At 53.7% G+C, this 18,044-nt stretch overlaps 1 protein-coding gene across 1 annotated transcript; it reads left to right on the top strand.

Moving 5' to 3' along the window:
• Positions 1-10,397: 10,397 nt before the first annotated feature.
• Positions 10,398-17,996, top strand: NR1D1 (nuclear receptor subfamily 1 group D member 1). The gene is made up of 8 exons (XM_024572885.3): positions 10,398-11,005; positions 13,691-14,026; positions 14,300-14,388; positions 14,494-14,638; positions 15,005-15,645; positions 15,953-16,138; positions 16,659-16,869; positions 17,513-17,996. Exons 1-8 carry the CDS (start codon positions 10,975-10,977, stop codon positions 17,710-17,712), a joined length of 1,839 nt encoding a protein of 612 aa, XP_024428653.1. The 5' UTR covers positions 10,398-10,974; the 3' UTR covers positions 17,713-17,996.
• The last annotated feature ends 48 nt before the right edge of the window (positions 17,997-18,044 follow it).

Genomic DNA, 18,044 nt, shown 5'->3' with positions numbered 1-18,044 from the left:
GGTTTTGGAGTTCCTTGTGGATCCTTCTCAGAACCTGTGGGCTTAAGGAAGTACATGTGTCTTTATAAGTAAAGCCTGGGAATGGATTTCTGCACATCTGACCACCTCTACTCAGCCTCCATTTTCCTGAAATAATTCAGCTGAAATCTGAACTCATTGGTCCGTATCAAGCCCAAGGAAACCTTTCCAGCCAGCTGCAGCAGACTGGGGTAGATTCAGCAAGAATGAGGAGCAGCAGAAACCACTCCCAAATCTAAGGAGTGGAGACCAGGCCTGTCAGAGACCTCTGGCACCTATCCAAGGGGTTGTGCTCAGAAATGTTTTTGTGTTTGGAGGGAAGAGAGTCTTCTGGTATCATCTACAAATGTCCAGGTGAAAACTCAGTCCTGTGGCGCCCCCTGCCTCGCCATCCCTTCCTGGCCACTTTTGTAACTGGGGGTCTTATGATTCATTAGTTTTAAATCCTAGAAATCCTCTCTCTCTCTCCCCCTCTCCCCTCCCCCTCCCTTCCCACCTTCCCACCCCAGACCTAGCCTTTCCCCTGAATGACCAGCAGCCCCCAGGCACAGTAGCCCAGACCTGACCGAGGATCACACAGTCTGAACCTCTGGCAGGCTGAAGATAACATCTTGACCTAAGTAAGTTATGTCTCAGTTCCTGACCTCTAAGGTGGAACTATCTCCTGGCTGCTTTCCAGTGAAACTGAACAGAGGGACACTGGAAAAGACATCAGGACAGTCCTTAAGATCTGAAGAAATGACTTACTACCTTTACCTCGCCTGCGACCAATCAGCCCCAGGACCACCCCTAACCCACGGTGTCTTGTGATTTTGCCCTTTATGATCTGTAACCTACATGCCATTTTTTTTGAGCATTAGCTCCCCTTTCTGCTGGGTGGCACCATTCATCAACAAAATAGCCAAAATTTCTCCTCTGTAATTCTCGATGTGTAGCGTTCGGCTCTGCTGGGGCTGGGGGGACAAACTCTTTCTGGTCTATAACACTTTTGCAGCCTGTCTTCCTGACGTCATCATCTATAGACCTGTGCCAGATTCCCAAGCTCCTATCTTGAAACCTCAGCCCCCACACCCAGGGCCTGGGGAGAGCTGATGTAGGTCACCGCAGCCCAGCCTGCAGGGCTGTCTGCTCCTTGAGCCCAGAGCCTTTCAGGCAGAGAGCAAACCTTGCAGAGAAGCAAACGAAAGGGCATTATGAGAATCGGAGGAGAGCATATTCCTCACAAAATGAAGCATGAAGAGGCCACGAACCCACTGGGCACATCTGAGGCAGGAAGGGGAGCTGCGCTCCCGGGAAGCTGCATGTGATGGCGGCAGGCAGGCCAGAGGGGAGGGGCTGAGCAAGGCTCCATCCCTGGCTTCCTCTAACCCCTCCCAAACCCACCAGTGTCCCCTCTCTACCCATGCTCACCCTTGTTCTATTTGCTTGTGTCAGGGAACCCTTCTGATCCCCAACCCCCAGTTCTCCAGTCACTTGGCTCCTCAGGCTCAGGTTTCATTCTCAGGAGCCTTTGTGATTGCCTTAGAGACCCTCTGCTTCTTCTGGCCACAGTTTCTGGACCTCAGGAAGCTGGAATAGGCCAGGATTGTCCACACCCTCCCCCATTGAAAGACTTTTCCTGCTTGTTATCTGTTAAATTCATTTCGTGGGGGTACTTCCAACCCACTGGGACTGATTCCTATTCTCGGCTCTCCCCACCCCTGCCTCTGAGATCCCAGGGAGTGCGCGCGTGCGCGCATGGACATGTTGCTCACGTTCTTTTAGTTGTGTATGGGGAGTTAAGGACCTATGGCTCAGCTAGCTGGGGATCCCCATGGCTAGCAAAAACAGACAAGGGACCAATTTCTACCTCCACCCTCAAAACCATTTAACCCCCAATCAATTGCTCTAATAGGAGCCTCGGGACAGGAAGAAAAGTAGGTAAGATGGAGAAAGGATAAGCAGTTACAACCAGAGTCTTCTCTTCCCCTTATTCTCCACCCCCCACCCCGTACCTGCCCTTCCCCTTTCAAGCCCTGGCTGTTCATCTTCCCACTACTCATTTGCCCTCATTTCCAGAATCCTTGCACACAGTAGGCATTCAAAGTAGGCTTTTTATACTGAGTCTAACTGTATCTGGTTATGCTCTCTGGCCAGACTTTGAGAGGAAACAGCACAAAAGGGGAAGGTGGACTCCCTAGATCCTGGGCTGGGTCCTCTCACGGGGCTGATTGATTGCTAGGGCACAGATGATTCTCGGACTTCAGCAGCCATCAAGATCACCTGGAGGTCCTTCAGACTGAAGCTGCTGGGCTCCACTGCTGAGTTTCCCACTCAATGGGGCCTGAGGATTTACATTTGTAATAGGTTCCCAGGTGATGCTGACCCTGCTGCTAATCCTGGGACCACCGTCTTAGTCCTAGGGATCCCCAGCCCCTCACCCCAACGCTCTCCTGGATGCCTGGCTGGTTCCAATTTTATATAGTTCAGGAAGAAGTAACAGGTAAGACTTGGAAACATGTGACTCCTGCTCAGCCCTCTACCCTGACGACTACAGGGATCTAAGGAAGGGCAAGGATGAGCAGAAGTTGGTCTCGGACTAATTACCCATTCTATCTCTCTTTAAATAGTCCATTAACTCCATCCTTATTGAAAGTCACTTCCCAAAAACATGTTTTGCAGCAGCGAGGGAGCACTAGGAATTTCCTGTGGTGAGGCAGCCCCAGAGTGGGGAGGGGGGAGGCAGTGCTGAGCGAGCGCCTTCCCTTGGCTCGGGCAGGGCCACGTGCCCCACCCCCTCGCTTGCACATGTCTCTGCCGCCACCGCCAGCAGCAGCCGGGCTGTTTATGAGCGAGTTGTTGTGGTAGAAATGGAGCAGGCTGCACATGCCCAGCCCATGTGACCCAGGCAGCCCGCGTGAGCCTTGAGCCGGCAGAAACACACTCGGCCCTGTCCTCCGCTGGCCAGAGAAACAGGAGGAAAGATGGGGAAGGAGTGAAGGGCACTGGGTGCCCTTCTGCTCCTCTCCTGGCCTTTATCCTGCTACTGTCTCCTTTTGTCTCTCCTGAGCCACCAGGGGAGCAGACACCAAGGAAAGAAACATGATTTCCCCAGGCATAGTCTCCGCCCAGGCAGCCCCTAGGCATTTATACAACCCAGAGCCCTAGGTCCCAAAAGAACAAAGGGCCTCCCCAAGCCAAGAGCACAGAATGGCCCGAGCCAGCCCTTGGAGCTCATGTGCTAATGTCAGCCTGTAGCCAAGACTTGGTTTTCCTGCAGTCTGGCTGCCCCAAATAAGGCTGCCTTGTCCACTCTTTGTAGGAAGGAGGACACCACACAGAGACACAGCAAGCACCCATTCCAGGATTAAAACAAGAAGAGTTCAGGGATTTATGGGGTCAGGGACACAAAGCAAGGTTTCTTTCTGTATCAGTGGTCTGTAGAGTTAGTGGACAGGAAGGAGAAAGTCCTTCTGCCAACTGGGGATAGGGAGGAGCTGAGAGTAGGGTGGGGAGAGGGGGGTGGAGATCTGGAAGAAGTTCACACTAACCCCAGTCCAGCTGGAGAACAAACACGGGTGCAAAACACAAGTTCAGCCTCCACGCCTCATGGAAATGTCCCCTCCCACCCGCCTGGCCCTCCCAGCCCCATAGAATCCTTCTCTCAGCACTGTAACCCCAGACCCCCACTTCCAGCCCTCTGCCCCAGCCCCCTGCCCATGACCCTGTTTCTGAGCAGCAGAGCCTCTTACTGAGATGTGAGACTGTGCTGGAGTCAGGCGGACAGTAGGTTAGCAGGAACAAGCAAATGAAATGAGCCCGACCCACATTTCCTCACGGAACCAAAACTTCGCAGATCCTGCATTGCAGAGCTAGCGCTTTTTTTTTTTTTTTTAAATCTCCACTGGGCCTCTACACATGTCTGCATTTTTGCAAACAGCACAGATTTTTTTTTTCAGGGTGCAAACGCGCATTCTAATGAGCAAACCTCCTTCCTGTGGCATTGAAAATCTCTTTGGCAAATTGCTTTGCCCCCTCCCCCCAATTTAGAAGAAGAAGAGAGATCCCAAATTTGTCTCTCTCCTTCCCCAGCCCCCCTCCCCCAAGATACTGCAGTCTTTCCAGCCCAACTAACAGCTGCAGACCAGGGGAAAGGGATGAGAGGAGGGAAAATGAGCCTTGTTTCTTCTCTCCACGCAGGCTGAGCTGGCAGGGCTGGGGTTGCTTTTTTTCCTGGGCAGCCCATCGCACCCCCCCCCTTTCCTCTCCATCCCAGCCAGTGTTTATGTAAGCCTCCTAGAAGCTACACAAGGCCCCTTACGCCTGCCCAGGCCGTGGCTCCTCCGAGGTCCATCCTGCTCACGAGGACCGTCATGAGCCCCGGACCTCCCCAGGCAGCTGCGTGGAGATCTGCAGGGGCCCAGCGACTGGGGAGGGATGTTAGACAAGAAGAGGGTTTGAGACAAAACTTGGGGTAAGGAGTGGAAAAGGAGGCAGGCACACAGGCACCCCCCACCATACATGCACTCTCCCCACACCCATTCTCCTGCATGTCAGTCCTACAAAGGCTCAAGGACAGCTAGAGGGTGGGTGCAGGGACCTGGAAGATGATACCACCAGCAGGCTCCAGCAGCAGCAGCAGCAGCAGCATGGCGATGGTTGGACAGGATGGCCTTGGCATAGTATGTGCTGGATGCCACTGCCCCCCAACCCAGGACGAGGAACCCCACACCAGAAAGAGGGCAATCTGGGGCTTATCCTTCCACTGCCAGGGACAGTCCTTGCTACCTCCTGGATCCTGTGATGTGGGTGGGACCCTGGGCTCTGAGAGGGGGACCTTCCTTCAGGTTTTCCAAAGGATCTGCTGAAGAAGCATTGGCCCAGGCTGGTAAAGCTGTTTTTAGAGGTACGCATCTCTCAGGCAGGTGAATGGGAAGTAGGATGTTGTTTCCTTAGGGCTTTTTACCCTTCTGTCTGCCTTCCTCAGTCTCACTGAACCAAACCTTTCATTTTCTCCTTCTTCCTTTCTTTCTTTTATTTATACTTTTAGAGAGAGGGGAAGGGAGGGGGAAAAGGGAGAGAAACATATGTGAGAAACATCAATTGGCTGCTTTTCATAAGCACCCTGATGTGGGACTGAACCCATAACCCAGGCATGTCCTCCAAACCGGGAATCGAACCAGCAACCTTTCCCTTTTGTTTTATAGGATGACGCCCAACCAAGCCACACCAGTCAGGGCCCAATGGATTCTTAATACATCCCCTGAAAGGAGGCACAATGGCTCTTTAAAGGGCCTGGACCTACCTGCCCCTCTCCCCCCATCACCAGCTGCAGATCCCAAAGTCTGGGGAGAAGAGAGTTCAGGTGTGACTGCTTCAGGTACCTCTGTAGCAGTCCATGTGGAAATCTGTTTGTTGCATCCTATGTTGGCCCCCTTCTTTCCACCTTCACAACCAGACCAAGGGGAGGTAGGAAGGAGAGAGGGAGGAGTTTAGGGAAGAGGAAATGTGGTTGGAATTAAAAGAGAGATTCTGCCAGGCTGAGGTACTGTAGGGGCAGGTGTAGGGAGTGCTTCAGGCTTCTCTTCTCAGAAATGCACCTGACTTCCAGGCACCATCATAGCTTAGGAAACACCATGATGAGCCTATTGCACAGACATTCCACTGGAAGTAATCAATCTTTCCAGGAAGGACAGTCTTGTTGGTGGAAAGAGTTTTATCCTCAGGCCTGAGGTTGAATTCCCAACATTTGCCATTTTATTTTCTTCTTTATCCTCACGCAAGGACACTTTTTCATTGCCTTTCAGAGAGAGAAGAAGAGAGAGAAACATCGATGTAAAAAAGAAACATCAATTGGTTGCCTTCCCTGCTCACCTGGACCAGGGAACGTGCATGCCCGGACCAGGGATCAAACCTGCAACCCAGGCATGTGCCCCGACTGGGAACTGAACCCACAACCCTTCAGTTAGGGGATGACGCTCCAACCAACTGAGCCCTGTCAGCCAGGGCAACATTTGCCGTTTTCTTTGTGCCATTGATAGTGGTAGTGCCAAGAGATAGCTGGGAAAGTGTTAGCCCCTCCAATAATCTCCATCAACTCTGTAATCCGTTGATGTGACTTATTTATTTATTTATTTATTTAGAGAGGGGAAGGGAAGGAGAAGGAGAGGGAGAGAAACATCAATGTGTGACACAAACATCAATAGGTTGCCTCTCACACACCCGCAACCAGGGACCTGGCCTACAACCCAGGCATGTGCCCTGACCAGGAATCAATCAGCGACCCCTCTGTTTGTGGGTTGACACCCAACCCACTGAGCCACACCAGCCAGGCAACATATCCTTAAAAAAAATTTTTTTTTTAATTTATTGATGTCAGAGAGAGAAGAAGGGAGAGAGAGAGAAATGTCAGTTCATTGTTCCATCTATCCACGCATTCGCTGGTTGCTTTCTGCCCATGCCCTGACCAGGAATTGAACGTGCAACCCTGGCATGTCAAGATGTTTCTCCAATCAATTGAGCTACCCGGTCAGGGCCTGATGTAACTTCTTAATTTTAAGTAAAGTGCTATGCAAATACCCTTCCAGACAAATGGCCTAGTCTCTGGAGCATCCTGGGCAAGTTCATCAACATCTCAAAGTCCCAGATTCCTCATCTTGAAAATAAGAATGAGACTTACAGCCCCGGCCAGGTAGCTCAGTTGGTTAGAGCACTGTTCCGATATGCCAAAGTTGCAGGTTCAGTCCTGGGTCAGGGCACTTACAAGGGTCAACCAATGAATGCCTTACTAAGGGGAACAATGGGTCTATGTTTCTCACTTCCCCTCTCTTTCTAAAATCAATTTTAAAAAATGAGACCTGTAGCATGGTTTTATTGTGGGTATTAACTGAGGTAATGTGTGTAATGCACTTAGCACAGTGCCTGACATACAGTTGGTACATAATACATATTTCTTATCTCCTTTCCTTGGAAAAAGGAGTAGTGAGGTAAAGACAGAAACTGAGACAAAAACACATCCATGGAACTCAGTCCTGAATCATGCCTCACCCTCCCTGTCTCCATCTCTCCCAAAAAAACAAATTAGCTCAGACAAATTAGCTCAGACCCTTCCCAAGTCATCAGGCTCTGGAAAGCTAGCTGGCCTTTGAGAGAACAAGAAAAGGGTTGAGAGAGGTAGAGGTTGAGTCTCTCCCAGGCACATGTCTGGTTCCCTGATTCTGGGGCATCCCTAGGGGTTCTGTCCCAGGTTTGCATCACCTGGGCAGGCAGGTTTTACCCCTGAGCAATGGTTTGCTTGGTGAGAAAGGAGGGGGAAGGGAAGGCACCTACTGAATCTTGACCTGGTTTCTGGCAGGGACCCACCCTCAGTCAGTCAGCATTGGCCCCAAATTTAGGCCGCCCAGGATTTGCACAGGGTGTCACCCTGTTACCTAGAACAACCTACTGCCAAGAAGAGTGGATCTTGGATCAAACACACACATCCATACACACACCATTCACACTTATGTACCCACACGGACGATCTCTCACTCACTATCATATGATCACACACACACACACACACATACACACACACACTCTAGCCAGAGCTTAAGAGCTCTCAATCCCTTGCCTTTCCCTTCTCTCGCTCTGCTGTCCTTCCCAGTCTAAAGAAATTCGGGAGGATTAAAGACATATTCGGAAACACACACACAGGCATGGGATCCAACCCTGCCCCTAAATGGTGAGGTCAGTCCCCAGAAACCCAGACTCTGAGGAATCTGAGTAGAAGTGTGTGTAGCCTGGAGCCAGGGCTGTGCCTTGCTGTGCCAGGTCTTGGACATGTATCCATTCCACACAGTTCCCTTCTGAGTACTGTTTATTAAGGGTTCAGTTCCTTCTTGGGCTTAATTTGGTTATGGGAGGAATGGTGTGTGTGTGTGTAAGTGAACTGGAATGTCCATCTGGCAGGAGGGATGGGAGGCTGTGTTGAGATGCACCTGTTGTCTAAAGGTCAAGGTTGAGGTCAAAGAGAGGCCAAAGCTAGATTCTACTCCAGGTCCCCCAAACCAGACAACCCAGCCTTTCTCTCTCCCTTTGGTAGCTCTGGGTCCCATAGTCTCTGTCTTTCACCCAGCAGCTGTTGGCAGAGAGGAACAGGGTGAATAGACTAGAAGCTTCTGGAGCCAAGAGAGAGTCCTGCCTCTCATTATTCTGTGTCCTTCTCTCCAGTTGTAGAAGGATGATCCCAAAGGTACTTCTTTGTCAGGGAGGAGAGGAAGGCCCTCTGAGAAGTGCAGAGGAAGGGGGAACAGAGGCAATCCCTTTCTTTCGCCTTCTCCCTCCCAGCCTCCACCTTCATACCTCACACAGACTGCAAAACAAGCCAGCTTCTTGCCAAGTGTTAGGCTGACTTGACTGAGTTTCAGCTCTAGCTGCCTCTGCTTCCTCCTTCCTCTCACTTGTTGCAAACTCAGGGAGGGAGCCTTGACCCCTGGACTTCCCCCTATAGGGATAAACACCAGCAAGTAGAAAAGAGGGTGGGTGGGATCACCAGAGCAGCAAACAGAGCTGTGGGCCTTGGGGAGGTTCCAGGCAAGGAAAGGGAGGGTGCCAGTGATGGTGCTGGGGCTGGTGGAGAGCTAGAGGTCATGCCAAGGGCCCTGACTTTGAGTTGGGCCTTGGGCTCTCGCCCTGGCTCTCATGGAGCGTCAGAAAGGGCACAGAGAGCATGCAGCGCCAGACATGGCAGCTCACCTCCTGGCTTTCCCTCCAGAGTCCAGGGGAAGGAGGGAGAGGAGGTGGAGGCTGAGCTCTGAACCAAGTTTTCCTGAAAAGCCTCTTTCCTTGTTTGTCCTAGCCCCTCCCAGTCCCTCCCACGCTCTGCTGCAGCTTCCCAGCTCCGGGCCAAAGGGCCAGGGCAGGACAACTGCCTTCTCTCTCCCATTTTTCTTGGGGGCTGGGGAACAAAGCTAAAGCCCCAACCATTTTAAGGAGCCCATTCTAGGGAACCCATCTTCTACCGCGAGTCAAAGTCTACTGGGACCAGCGGTCAGGCCCACTGCCCAGCCACCACCCCTTCAGTCAACTTCAGAGTACTCTCGGCTTACTCATTTCCTTACTACCCAGCTATTTTCTTCCTTGGTGCCCACACTCCTTTTCTCTCTACCTTTTTGGCGGCTGTCATGTTTCCAGGCATACATCAGTGTGGCTCCAGGAGCTTCCTGTGAACAAGCGGAAAAGGGAAAACAAAACCAAACCTCCCTAGAATCACTGGGACCTGGGAGGAATTAGCAGGAAGCAGCAGGCGGCCCAGGTTCACTTGGCTTCTTGAAGAGGCTCTTATCCCTCCCTATAACCCAAGTCCCCAAAAAGGATAGGCTTCTACTTGAGACCCGTTTTTTACCAATGGAGTTACCAATGGAGCAACTGCTGCTTTGAAGGGAGATGCTGGCTGTTCCTAACCCTCTTCAGTGTTTCACTTGTGCTTCTGCCCATCTCCTGAGGTTTAGGGCAAATGAAACCAGCAATGGGTATCTGACCTGGGGCCAGTCATTTCTGAGCCTCACTTTCCTCAGCAGTAAGGGAGGAAGGGTAAGATGCTCTTAATTAACCCCAGGTGTTCCCTTCTGTGGAATCTACAAGCAACCCTCAAATACTGCGAGTGGTGGGAGTGGGGGTGTCACTTGCCAGCCCTTGCCTTACTTCTGGCCTCATCCCTTTAGGACCTCAAAGCACTTTCACCATAAAGTTCCCCTCCCTTGTCCTTTTTATTTCCCAAACAAAAGGAAATGACTCATCCCAAAGTCACCTGGAATGGGTGGGACGGTGTCATACAAGTAAACAGGGAGTCCCTAGTGGTATCCTCACCCCCATAGCAACTCCTTTCCCTAGGGGTGCTCTTCCTAAGGGGAGTAGGAGGGGTAAGGGGTGATATTTCCTTTTGGTCTTAGGACTTGGCCCTTCAGCAGAAGTAGTGACTAGGGGGATATCTCTTTCTCCTACTTCTCTCCCCGTGTTACCAGTAACCTCAAGGCGAGGTCAGTTCTGCAATCACGTGAAGTCCTCACGTTTGCAAGGTTTGCAGAAAAGGCCTGCAAGCTTTGATCTCCCAGGGAGCAGCGAAGGTTGCCAGTCCCTCCCCAGGAATTCACATGCCTCTGCCATACAGGCTTTCCAAACACGCCACCCTGACTATTCAGCGCACCCCACCCACCCGGCTCTCAGCTCCTCCCCTGTCCCAGCAACAGTTTTTGCAAGGCAGAAAGAAGGAAATATACAGTCCACCCACTTCACCAGTGGACTACAAATCCCGGCAGCCTTGGCGTTACGCAGGCGCAAGGGGCTCAACGTGCCTGCTGCTGGAAAAGTGTGTCACTGGGGCACGAGGCGCTCCCTGGGATCACATGGTACCTGCTCCATTGCCGCGTGCGGCCCGGGAACCCTGGGTTGCTGGCGCCTGCGCAGAGCCCTCTGTCCCAGGGAAAAAGGCTGGGGCAAAAGGCGGCTGAGATTGGCAGAGTGAAATATTGCTGCCGAGGGAACGTAGCAGGGCACACGTCTCGCATCTTTGCGCCTGGGTGCCCCGTTTCCCCCATTCACCTACTTACTTCCTGACTGCAACCTCTCTACCTCTGGGACTTTTGCACCGGGAGTTCCAGATTCGCTACCCTGCAGCGCTGCGGAGCCATCCGGCAGTGGCACCGGTGCACTGCGGAGACCAGACCCTCCTTGCTGTCTTCTAGCCTGAACTACTGCAGGCTAATTACCTCTGGTCCCCCCTCCTCCACACTCTCTCTGCTCTTTCCATGCAAAGCAGACCTCCGTTGCCTCAGCGTCCTCCCCTTCTGCAGGGCTGCAGCCCGGCACCCCGAGAGCTTGCTACAGGGTGCCTCCATTCCCCTCCCTCAGCCAGTGCCCCGGGGGAGACAGCGGCAATTGCAACCTCCACTTTGTGTCAAGGTCCAGTTTGAATGACCGCTCTCAGCCGGTGAAGACATGACGACCCTGGACTCCAACAACAACACAGGTACTGAGATTACTATCATTATCCTTTCTCTCTCACTGTCTCCTCACTTCCATCTATGTCTTAAAACAAGAGGAACTTTGTCAGGGACGGGGGACTCCCTCTGCCCTGGGATTTGCTAGCGTAATGGGGACCATAGGCTAGGATTTCAAGAGGTTTTGTTTTTGTTTTTTGGCCTGGAAATGCGCCCAGAGGCGCCCTACCACCAGCCCTCAGAGTTCTAAAGCTCACTTTAGCCTGAAGGACTGGGATCCCGGGCAGGAGGAAATGGAGAGCGGGTACGTGTGGTGAGATGAACAGTTTAGAGGGACTCGGAGCTTTGGAGCAGTGCCCCCAAACGCCCCCGTCTGTCCGCCCTGCAGCTGTGGCATGCCTGGCCTTCTCGGAAAGAAGGCCCCCTCCTTCCTCTCTTCCTCTTCCCTAGTTTCCGCAGAGTAGAAGGAACCTGAGAAGCAGTGAGGTGATCAGGACTCCAAGGCAGGAGGGGCTAGGGGAATGGGTCAGATCTCACTGGGGAATCCTCAGTGACAGTAGGGAGCAGCACTTGAGGAGCTGGGAGAGTGGCGCTGGGCCCCAGGGAGGACACCCACAGTGCCCGGGTGGCCGGGAGGGCTCACATGGCTGCGGAACCGGGCCCACGTGCTGCGTTTGTTTTCATTCAGCAGAAGCCGTGGTCGCCACCTCATTGGTCGTTGCCTCGCGGCCCTGTTACATAATGAGCTCCGCCCCCACGGTCGCCCCGGCAACGCGTGTTCCCTTTTCTCCTCCCCTCAATAGTTCCTACCTATCTGGTGTTTGCTGCCCAGCCCAGGACCAGGAGGAGGGGCGGGATGGAGGCGGGGGCTGCTGCTCTGGATTGACGGGAAGCGGAGAGGGCGGGCCCTTGAGTTCCGGGGTTCCTCGTTGGGGAGCCACGTGCAAGACGCACACGTGGAGCACGGACGTGAGGCCGGCTGAGGGCCCGGCTCCCGCCCCACCCTGCTGAGATCTGGGTGAAGCTGGGCTGACTCACCGCCCCCGCCTGCCTCCTTTTCCTGTTCGCCTGCCCGGGTCCCCCCTCTTCCCCATCACCAAAGCAGAGTAAGATGGAGTCATCCCTGACCTCCCTTGGCCTCATGTTTACACTTCTCAAAGGGGCATCACATTTAGCTACCTTTCTCCTTTCCTCTTTGTTCTGTTTGCACCTATTCACTGTACCACCTTTGGACTCAACTTCTCCACGTTACAAATTCTTTCTGTTCCCCAAGCATCTTTTTACTCAGTCCTGCAAACATGGTCTTACTCCCTTCCCCACCAAACAAGCAGCAGTTTGCTTCCTAAGTACTTCCCCAAAGCGACTACCTTCCAGAATCATAACCGAAAGGATGTTAAGTCCCTCTCATCTTTTTGTTCCTTTTATGGAAAGGAAAACTGAGACCCACCAGAAGACTTGATGCTCTCTAGGTCACAGAGCAGGTTGGTGGTAATGGATCTAGAACTAGACTCTTTAGAGTGTGCCCCTCACTTCCAGGTTAGAAGTCTCTTTGATGAGTCTTACTCCTCTTTTTGAGATGGGTAAACTAGGTCAGCTTCAGTTACCATCAAATAAGTATCCCATCCCCCACCGCCAACCTTGAAACCGTAGGAGCTGATCTGTTGTGCAACTGTTTTACAGGGAGCTGGGTTCACCCTGACCAACCTTGAGCTATTTTAAGGTTGCCCTGCCCGGCTTAGTGTGTGTCAGTGGGTGAGCAAGACATGTGCTTCTGGAGACACAGTAGCACGGCCTGTGTTGGCGCACACGTGTCCTGGGATCCTCCCTTCACTCACCCTGCCCATGGCAGGCCAAACTAGGTGCTTGGCAAAGGTGTGGCAGGCAGGTCACCTTTTTCTACTGCTGATACCACGGGAACACGGCCACCTGCTTGGCCCAATATAATCAGAGGGCCGAAGTCCTGGAGTGCAGAGAGCCAAGGTCATTGTCGCTAGGCTGAGAGATGTGGAAGAGGGAGTTCCAAAGCCCTAGGCTGGACAGTTTGTCCTTCACATCCACCTCCTGCAGTGTGCACTGCCAAGTCTTTCCCGGCCTCAGAGGGATTCCACTCAGACTCTCATATTGAAGGCCAGAGGAACAAAGCTGGGCAGGTTTGGTAACTTAAGTACCTTTGGAGAATACGTCTTTCAGTTTGGGGGGAATGTGACTGTTTTATTCTCCCCGATTTTCCTCATTGCTGGCTTGCTGCCGCTCCATGGCCTCATCCCTGGAATGGTCTTGGTGTTAAAATCGGCAGCTGTTTATTTTGGAAGGCTGGGCCTCACGAATGAGTCTCAGCTGCTCATCCCATCCTTCGGTCTGCCACTGACAACTAAGTCATTAGCTGCAGTCACTATTCCCAAGGAAGGCATCCAGGGCTGGGGTGGGGGGGGCACATATGTGAGATGCCCACAGGGGTCATGCGTCTAGGGAGGTACCACATACCTAAGATAGAAGCTGAATGTACCCTGCAAAGGGTCGTGGTTGTTGGTTGGCTCTGCAATATCTAGTATGTGTTGGGGGTTGCTTATTGTGGCTCTTCTGGGGTTCCACATGGTTAACTTCTGAGTTGCCAGCAGTGTTTGGGGGAGGCAGGTAGGGGATGAGCAGGGTGGTGCCCTAAGATGATAGCTATATGGCACCTGACATCTCCTTCCCTTGTGTTCTCCTGCCAGGTGGTGTCATCACCTACATTGGCTCCAGTGGCTCTTCCCCAAGCCGAACCAGCCCTGAGTCCCTCTACAGTGACAGCTCGAATGGCAGCTTCCAGTCCCTGACCCAAGGCTGCCCCACCTACTTCCCACCATCACCCACAGGCTCCCTCACCCAGGACCCAGCTCGCTCCTTTGGGAGCATTCCACCCAGCTTGAGTGACGATGGCTCTCCTTCTTCATCTTCCTCATCATCCTCTTCCTCCTCCTTCTATAATGGGAGTCCTCCAGGGGGTCTACAAGTGGCCCTGGAAGATAGCAGCCGAGTGTCCCCCAGCAAGAGCACCAGCAACATCACCAGTGAGTACATTTCTAGTTGATCTGGGGGAAAGGAATATGGCCACGCCTATGTTGGGAGTCGGTGGCAATGTGAAACAGTTATTCCCAGGGCCTGCCCTGGCCTTGGTGATTTCTCCTAGAGCCCCACCAGCTTAGTCATTTGAGTGCCCCCTAGATCTGGAAGCTCCTCCTCAGTTTTCCCCCAGAACCGCCAGCCTGGAAAACCTCCATCTCTGGCCACTCAGACAGCCCCTCCTGCTCCCTCGCCCACCCACTGCCCCTCTCTTCCCACAGAGCTGAATGGCATGGTGCTACTGTGTAAGGTGTGTGGGGATGTTGCCTCGGGCTTCCACTACGGCGTGCATGCCTGTGAGGGCTGTAAGGTGAGACGGGCTGGGGGTAAGGGAAGGGGCAGGTGACCCCACCCCCCCCAGGACGCATAAGTCTGGCCTAGACGGAGATGCTCACTAGCTGCCCCTGCCCTCCAGGGCTTTTTCCGTCGGAGCATCCAGCAGAACATCCAGTATAAGAGGTGTCTGAAAAATGAGAACTGCTCCATCGTCCGCATCAATCGCAACCGCTGCCAGCAGTGTCGCTTTAAGAAGTGTCTCTCCGTGGGCATGTCCCGTGACGGTGAGGCAGCATTGTTACCCCTTGAGCATCCCACACCCTCCCCCTTCCTTCCACCCCAAGTTTCTGAATTTATCCATCCCTTAAAAAAGTCCCAAACCGAGACACATGGAACAGTGAGTCTCATTTGCATAGGGGATGCCCATTCTTCATCCTCTTGGGTGAACACGGTTCTTTCCCATTAGTCCCTGTGTCATCTCCTACCACAATCCCTACTTGGAAAACCCCCTCCATGGGTGCGGCCTTGCTGGTTTTAGTTTTGCTACGGAACCCCAGGCCTTCAGGGTCTTGCCCTCTCAGGAGGAAGGAAGGAAGAGAGCATGTGAGTGTGTGTGAGAACTTCCTGACTCTGCTCTCATCCTGTCACAGCTGTGCGTTTTGGGCGCATCCCCAAACGAGAGAAGCAGCGGATGCTTGCTGAGATGCAGAGTGCCATGAATCTGGCCAACAACCAGTTGAGCAGCCAGTGCCCACTGGAGACCTCGCCCACCCAACACCCGACCCCAGGCTCCATGGGCTCCTCACCACCCCCAGCTCCGGCCCCCTCCCCCCTCGTGGGCTTCTCCCAGTTTCCACAACAGCTGACACCTCCCCGATCTCCAAGTCCTGAGCCCACAGTGGAAGATGTGATATCCCAGGTGGCCCGGGCCCACCGAGAGATCTTCACCTACGCCCATGACAAGCTGGGCACCTCACCTGGAAACTTCAATGCTAACCATGCATTGGGCAGACCCCCAGCTACCACCCCACATCACCGGGAAAATCAAGGCTGCCAACCTGTTCCCAATGACAATATCATGGCCGCCCAGCGTCACAATGAGGCCCTGAACGGTTTACGCCAGGCTCCCTCCTCCTACCCTCCCTCCTGGCCCCCTGGCCCTGCCCACCACAGCTGCAACCAGCCCAACAGCAATGGGCACCGTCTATGCCCCACCCACGTGTACCCAGCCCCAGAAGGTGAAGCACCTGCCAACAGTCCGAGGCAGGGCAACTCCAAGAATGTTCTGCTGGTGAGGGCACCGGGGATGAGGTGGGCAGGGGGCCTGGAAGACTGGATTTAGCATGGGGCAGCTGGGTGTGCCTGGAGGCTGATGCAAGGATATCCTCTTCCCAGGGGAGGAGGCTCAGCCCTGTGGCAAGGGCTCTGCCTGGGAAACCCTGATCTCCACCTGGCTCCCGATTGCTACTTTACCTGAAAGACCTATCCTCCACAGCCACAGCCTCTCACTCAGGCAGACTAGGGCCCAGAGCTGCAGGGGGAGCTCATCTGAACTAGCCTGGCTGATACTCCCCTCCCCAAATCCCTTCCTCCTCCAGGCATGTCCGATGAACATGTATCCGCACGGACGCAGTGGGCGAACCGTGCAAGAGATCTGGGAGGATTTCTCCATGAGTTTCACACCCGCTGTGCGGGAGGTGGTAGAGTTTGCTAAGCACATCCCTGGCTTCCGTGATCTTTCTCAGCATGATCAGGTCACTCTGCTGAAGGCTGGCACCTTTGAGGTAAGTGACCTTTTGTGCTCCCTGCTCTTAACCTTGGGAAGCACCCAACAGAAAGTCTTGGTGTCTGGAGCAGGCAGTGGCTCTGAAAGGCTTAGAATCCCAGTATCGGTCCTTACAGACTCTGACTGATGAGGAGGGGCAGAGTGCCTCCCACTCCTGCCTTAGGATGGCCAGGACTTCTGTCTTCTCAGCTGGGGCCTAATCACATCCCATTGCCTTAAAATAACACTTCAGGGCACATAACTACTCCCATTCTAGGCCTGAGCAACTTAAAGTTAGTGAAGTGACTTGCCCCAGGTCACAGAGAGTGACTACGTTGTGACTCAGATTCAGGCCTGTGGGATTCCAAAGCCAGTGGGATATTTCCCATCCTTCCAAACCTGGCCCCCCACCTCCCATTCCTCCACTCAGAAACTATCCCCACTGTTTACTGAGAAATGTAGTAAACCCTTCAGAAAACTTGCGGGGTGATGCGGCAAGTGCTCCTGCCACCTCACCCAGGATGACTGTCCCTGTGTAGGTGCTGATGGTGCGCTTTGCGTCGCTGTTCAACGTGAAGGACCAGACAGTGATGTTCCTGAGCCGCACCACCTACAGCCTGCAGGAGCTCAGCGCCATGGGCATGGGAGACCTGCTCAACGCCATGTTCGACTTCAGCGAGAAGCTCAGCTCCCTGGCGCTGACCGAGGAGGAGCTGGGCCTCTTCACCGCGGTGGTGCTTGTTTCTGCAGGTAGGTCAAGCTTTCGCCCGAGCCTGAGCCGGGGGAGGAGGCGGACGCAGTTCAGTTGAACACACCTTTTATGGAGTACCTACTCTACGCCAGGCCCTGTGCTGGGCACTGGGGATACAGACATGATTCAGACACAGTCTAGCTTGGGAGACAGACTCATGCCCGACTAATTATAAAACAGTGAAATAAGTGTCACAGTAGAAGCATGAACCAAGGGCTTTGGAAGCACAGACAACTATTTCTGCCTGGGGAGCTGGGGAAGGAGGTGACACTTGAGTGGGGCCTCAAAGGACAAGTAAGGTATTGCCAGGCAGGGGTGGGGGGTGGGGGGTGGGCAGGGCAGGGCCAGGCAGAGGGAACTACAGAGCAGAAAGCAAGGGAGCCTGGATATGTTTGGCTTGTTTAGGGAAAGAGAGTGGCCTTGTGGGATGGGAGGTGCCCAGCCCTGCTGAGCCCATGCTGCCATGCTGGGGCAGAGGCCTGGGAGGAGGAGGTGTACTCCCCTCCTCCTCCTTCCCCTGGGCCCTCTGAGGGGCTTCAGGGAGAGACTGCATTGCCCGCCACGTCCTCCTGGTGGACCTCCTCCGGGTCCTCGTCAGAGGAGCTCAGGGAGCCTGCCTCACTGCTGTCGTCTTCCCCACAGACCGCTCGGGCATGGAGAATTCCGCTTCGGTGGAGCAGCTCCAGGAGACGCTGCTGCGGGCTCTTCGGGCTCTGGTGCTGAAGAACCGGCCCTTGGAGACTTCCCGCTTCACCAAGCTGCTGCTCAAGCTGCCGGACCTGCGGACCCTGAACAACATGCATTCCGAGAAGCTGCTGTCCTTCCGGGTGGACGCCCAGTGACCCGCCCGGCCGGCCTTCTGCCGCTGCCCCCTTGTACAGAATCGAACTCTGCACTTCTCTCTCCTTTACGAGACGAAAAGGAAAAGCAAACCAGAATCTTATTTATATTGTTATAAAATATTCCAAGATGAGCCTCTGGCTCCCCAAGACTTCTTGTAAATACCTGCCTCCCTCCCCCATCACTGAGCCTCCCCTCCCCCCTATTTAAACCACTCTGTCCCCTCTAATTATCTAGCCCCCCAATTTGTTCTATTCCTGTCTCAAATCCAATAGTTCACAGCTGAGCTGGCTTCTGTGGTGTGTGCTCGTTGGGGGTGGGGTGGGGGTGGGGG

This window comes from Desmodus rotundus, chromosome 9 (assembly GCF_022682495.2).
Source record: "Desmodus rotundus isolate HL8 chromosome 9, HLdesRot8A.1, whole genome shotgun sequence".
Taxonomy (NCBI): Eukaryota; Metazoa; Chordata; class Mammalia; order Chiroptera; family Phyllostomidae; genus Desmodus; species Desmodus rotundus.
The sequence above is the reverse complement of the archived record's forward strand: the minus strand, read 5'-3'. Positions and strand labels throughout refer to the sequence as shown.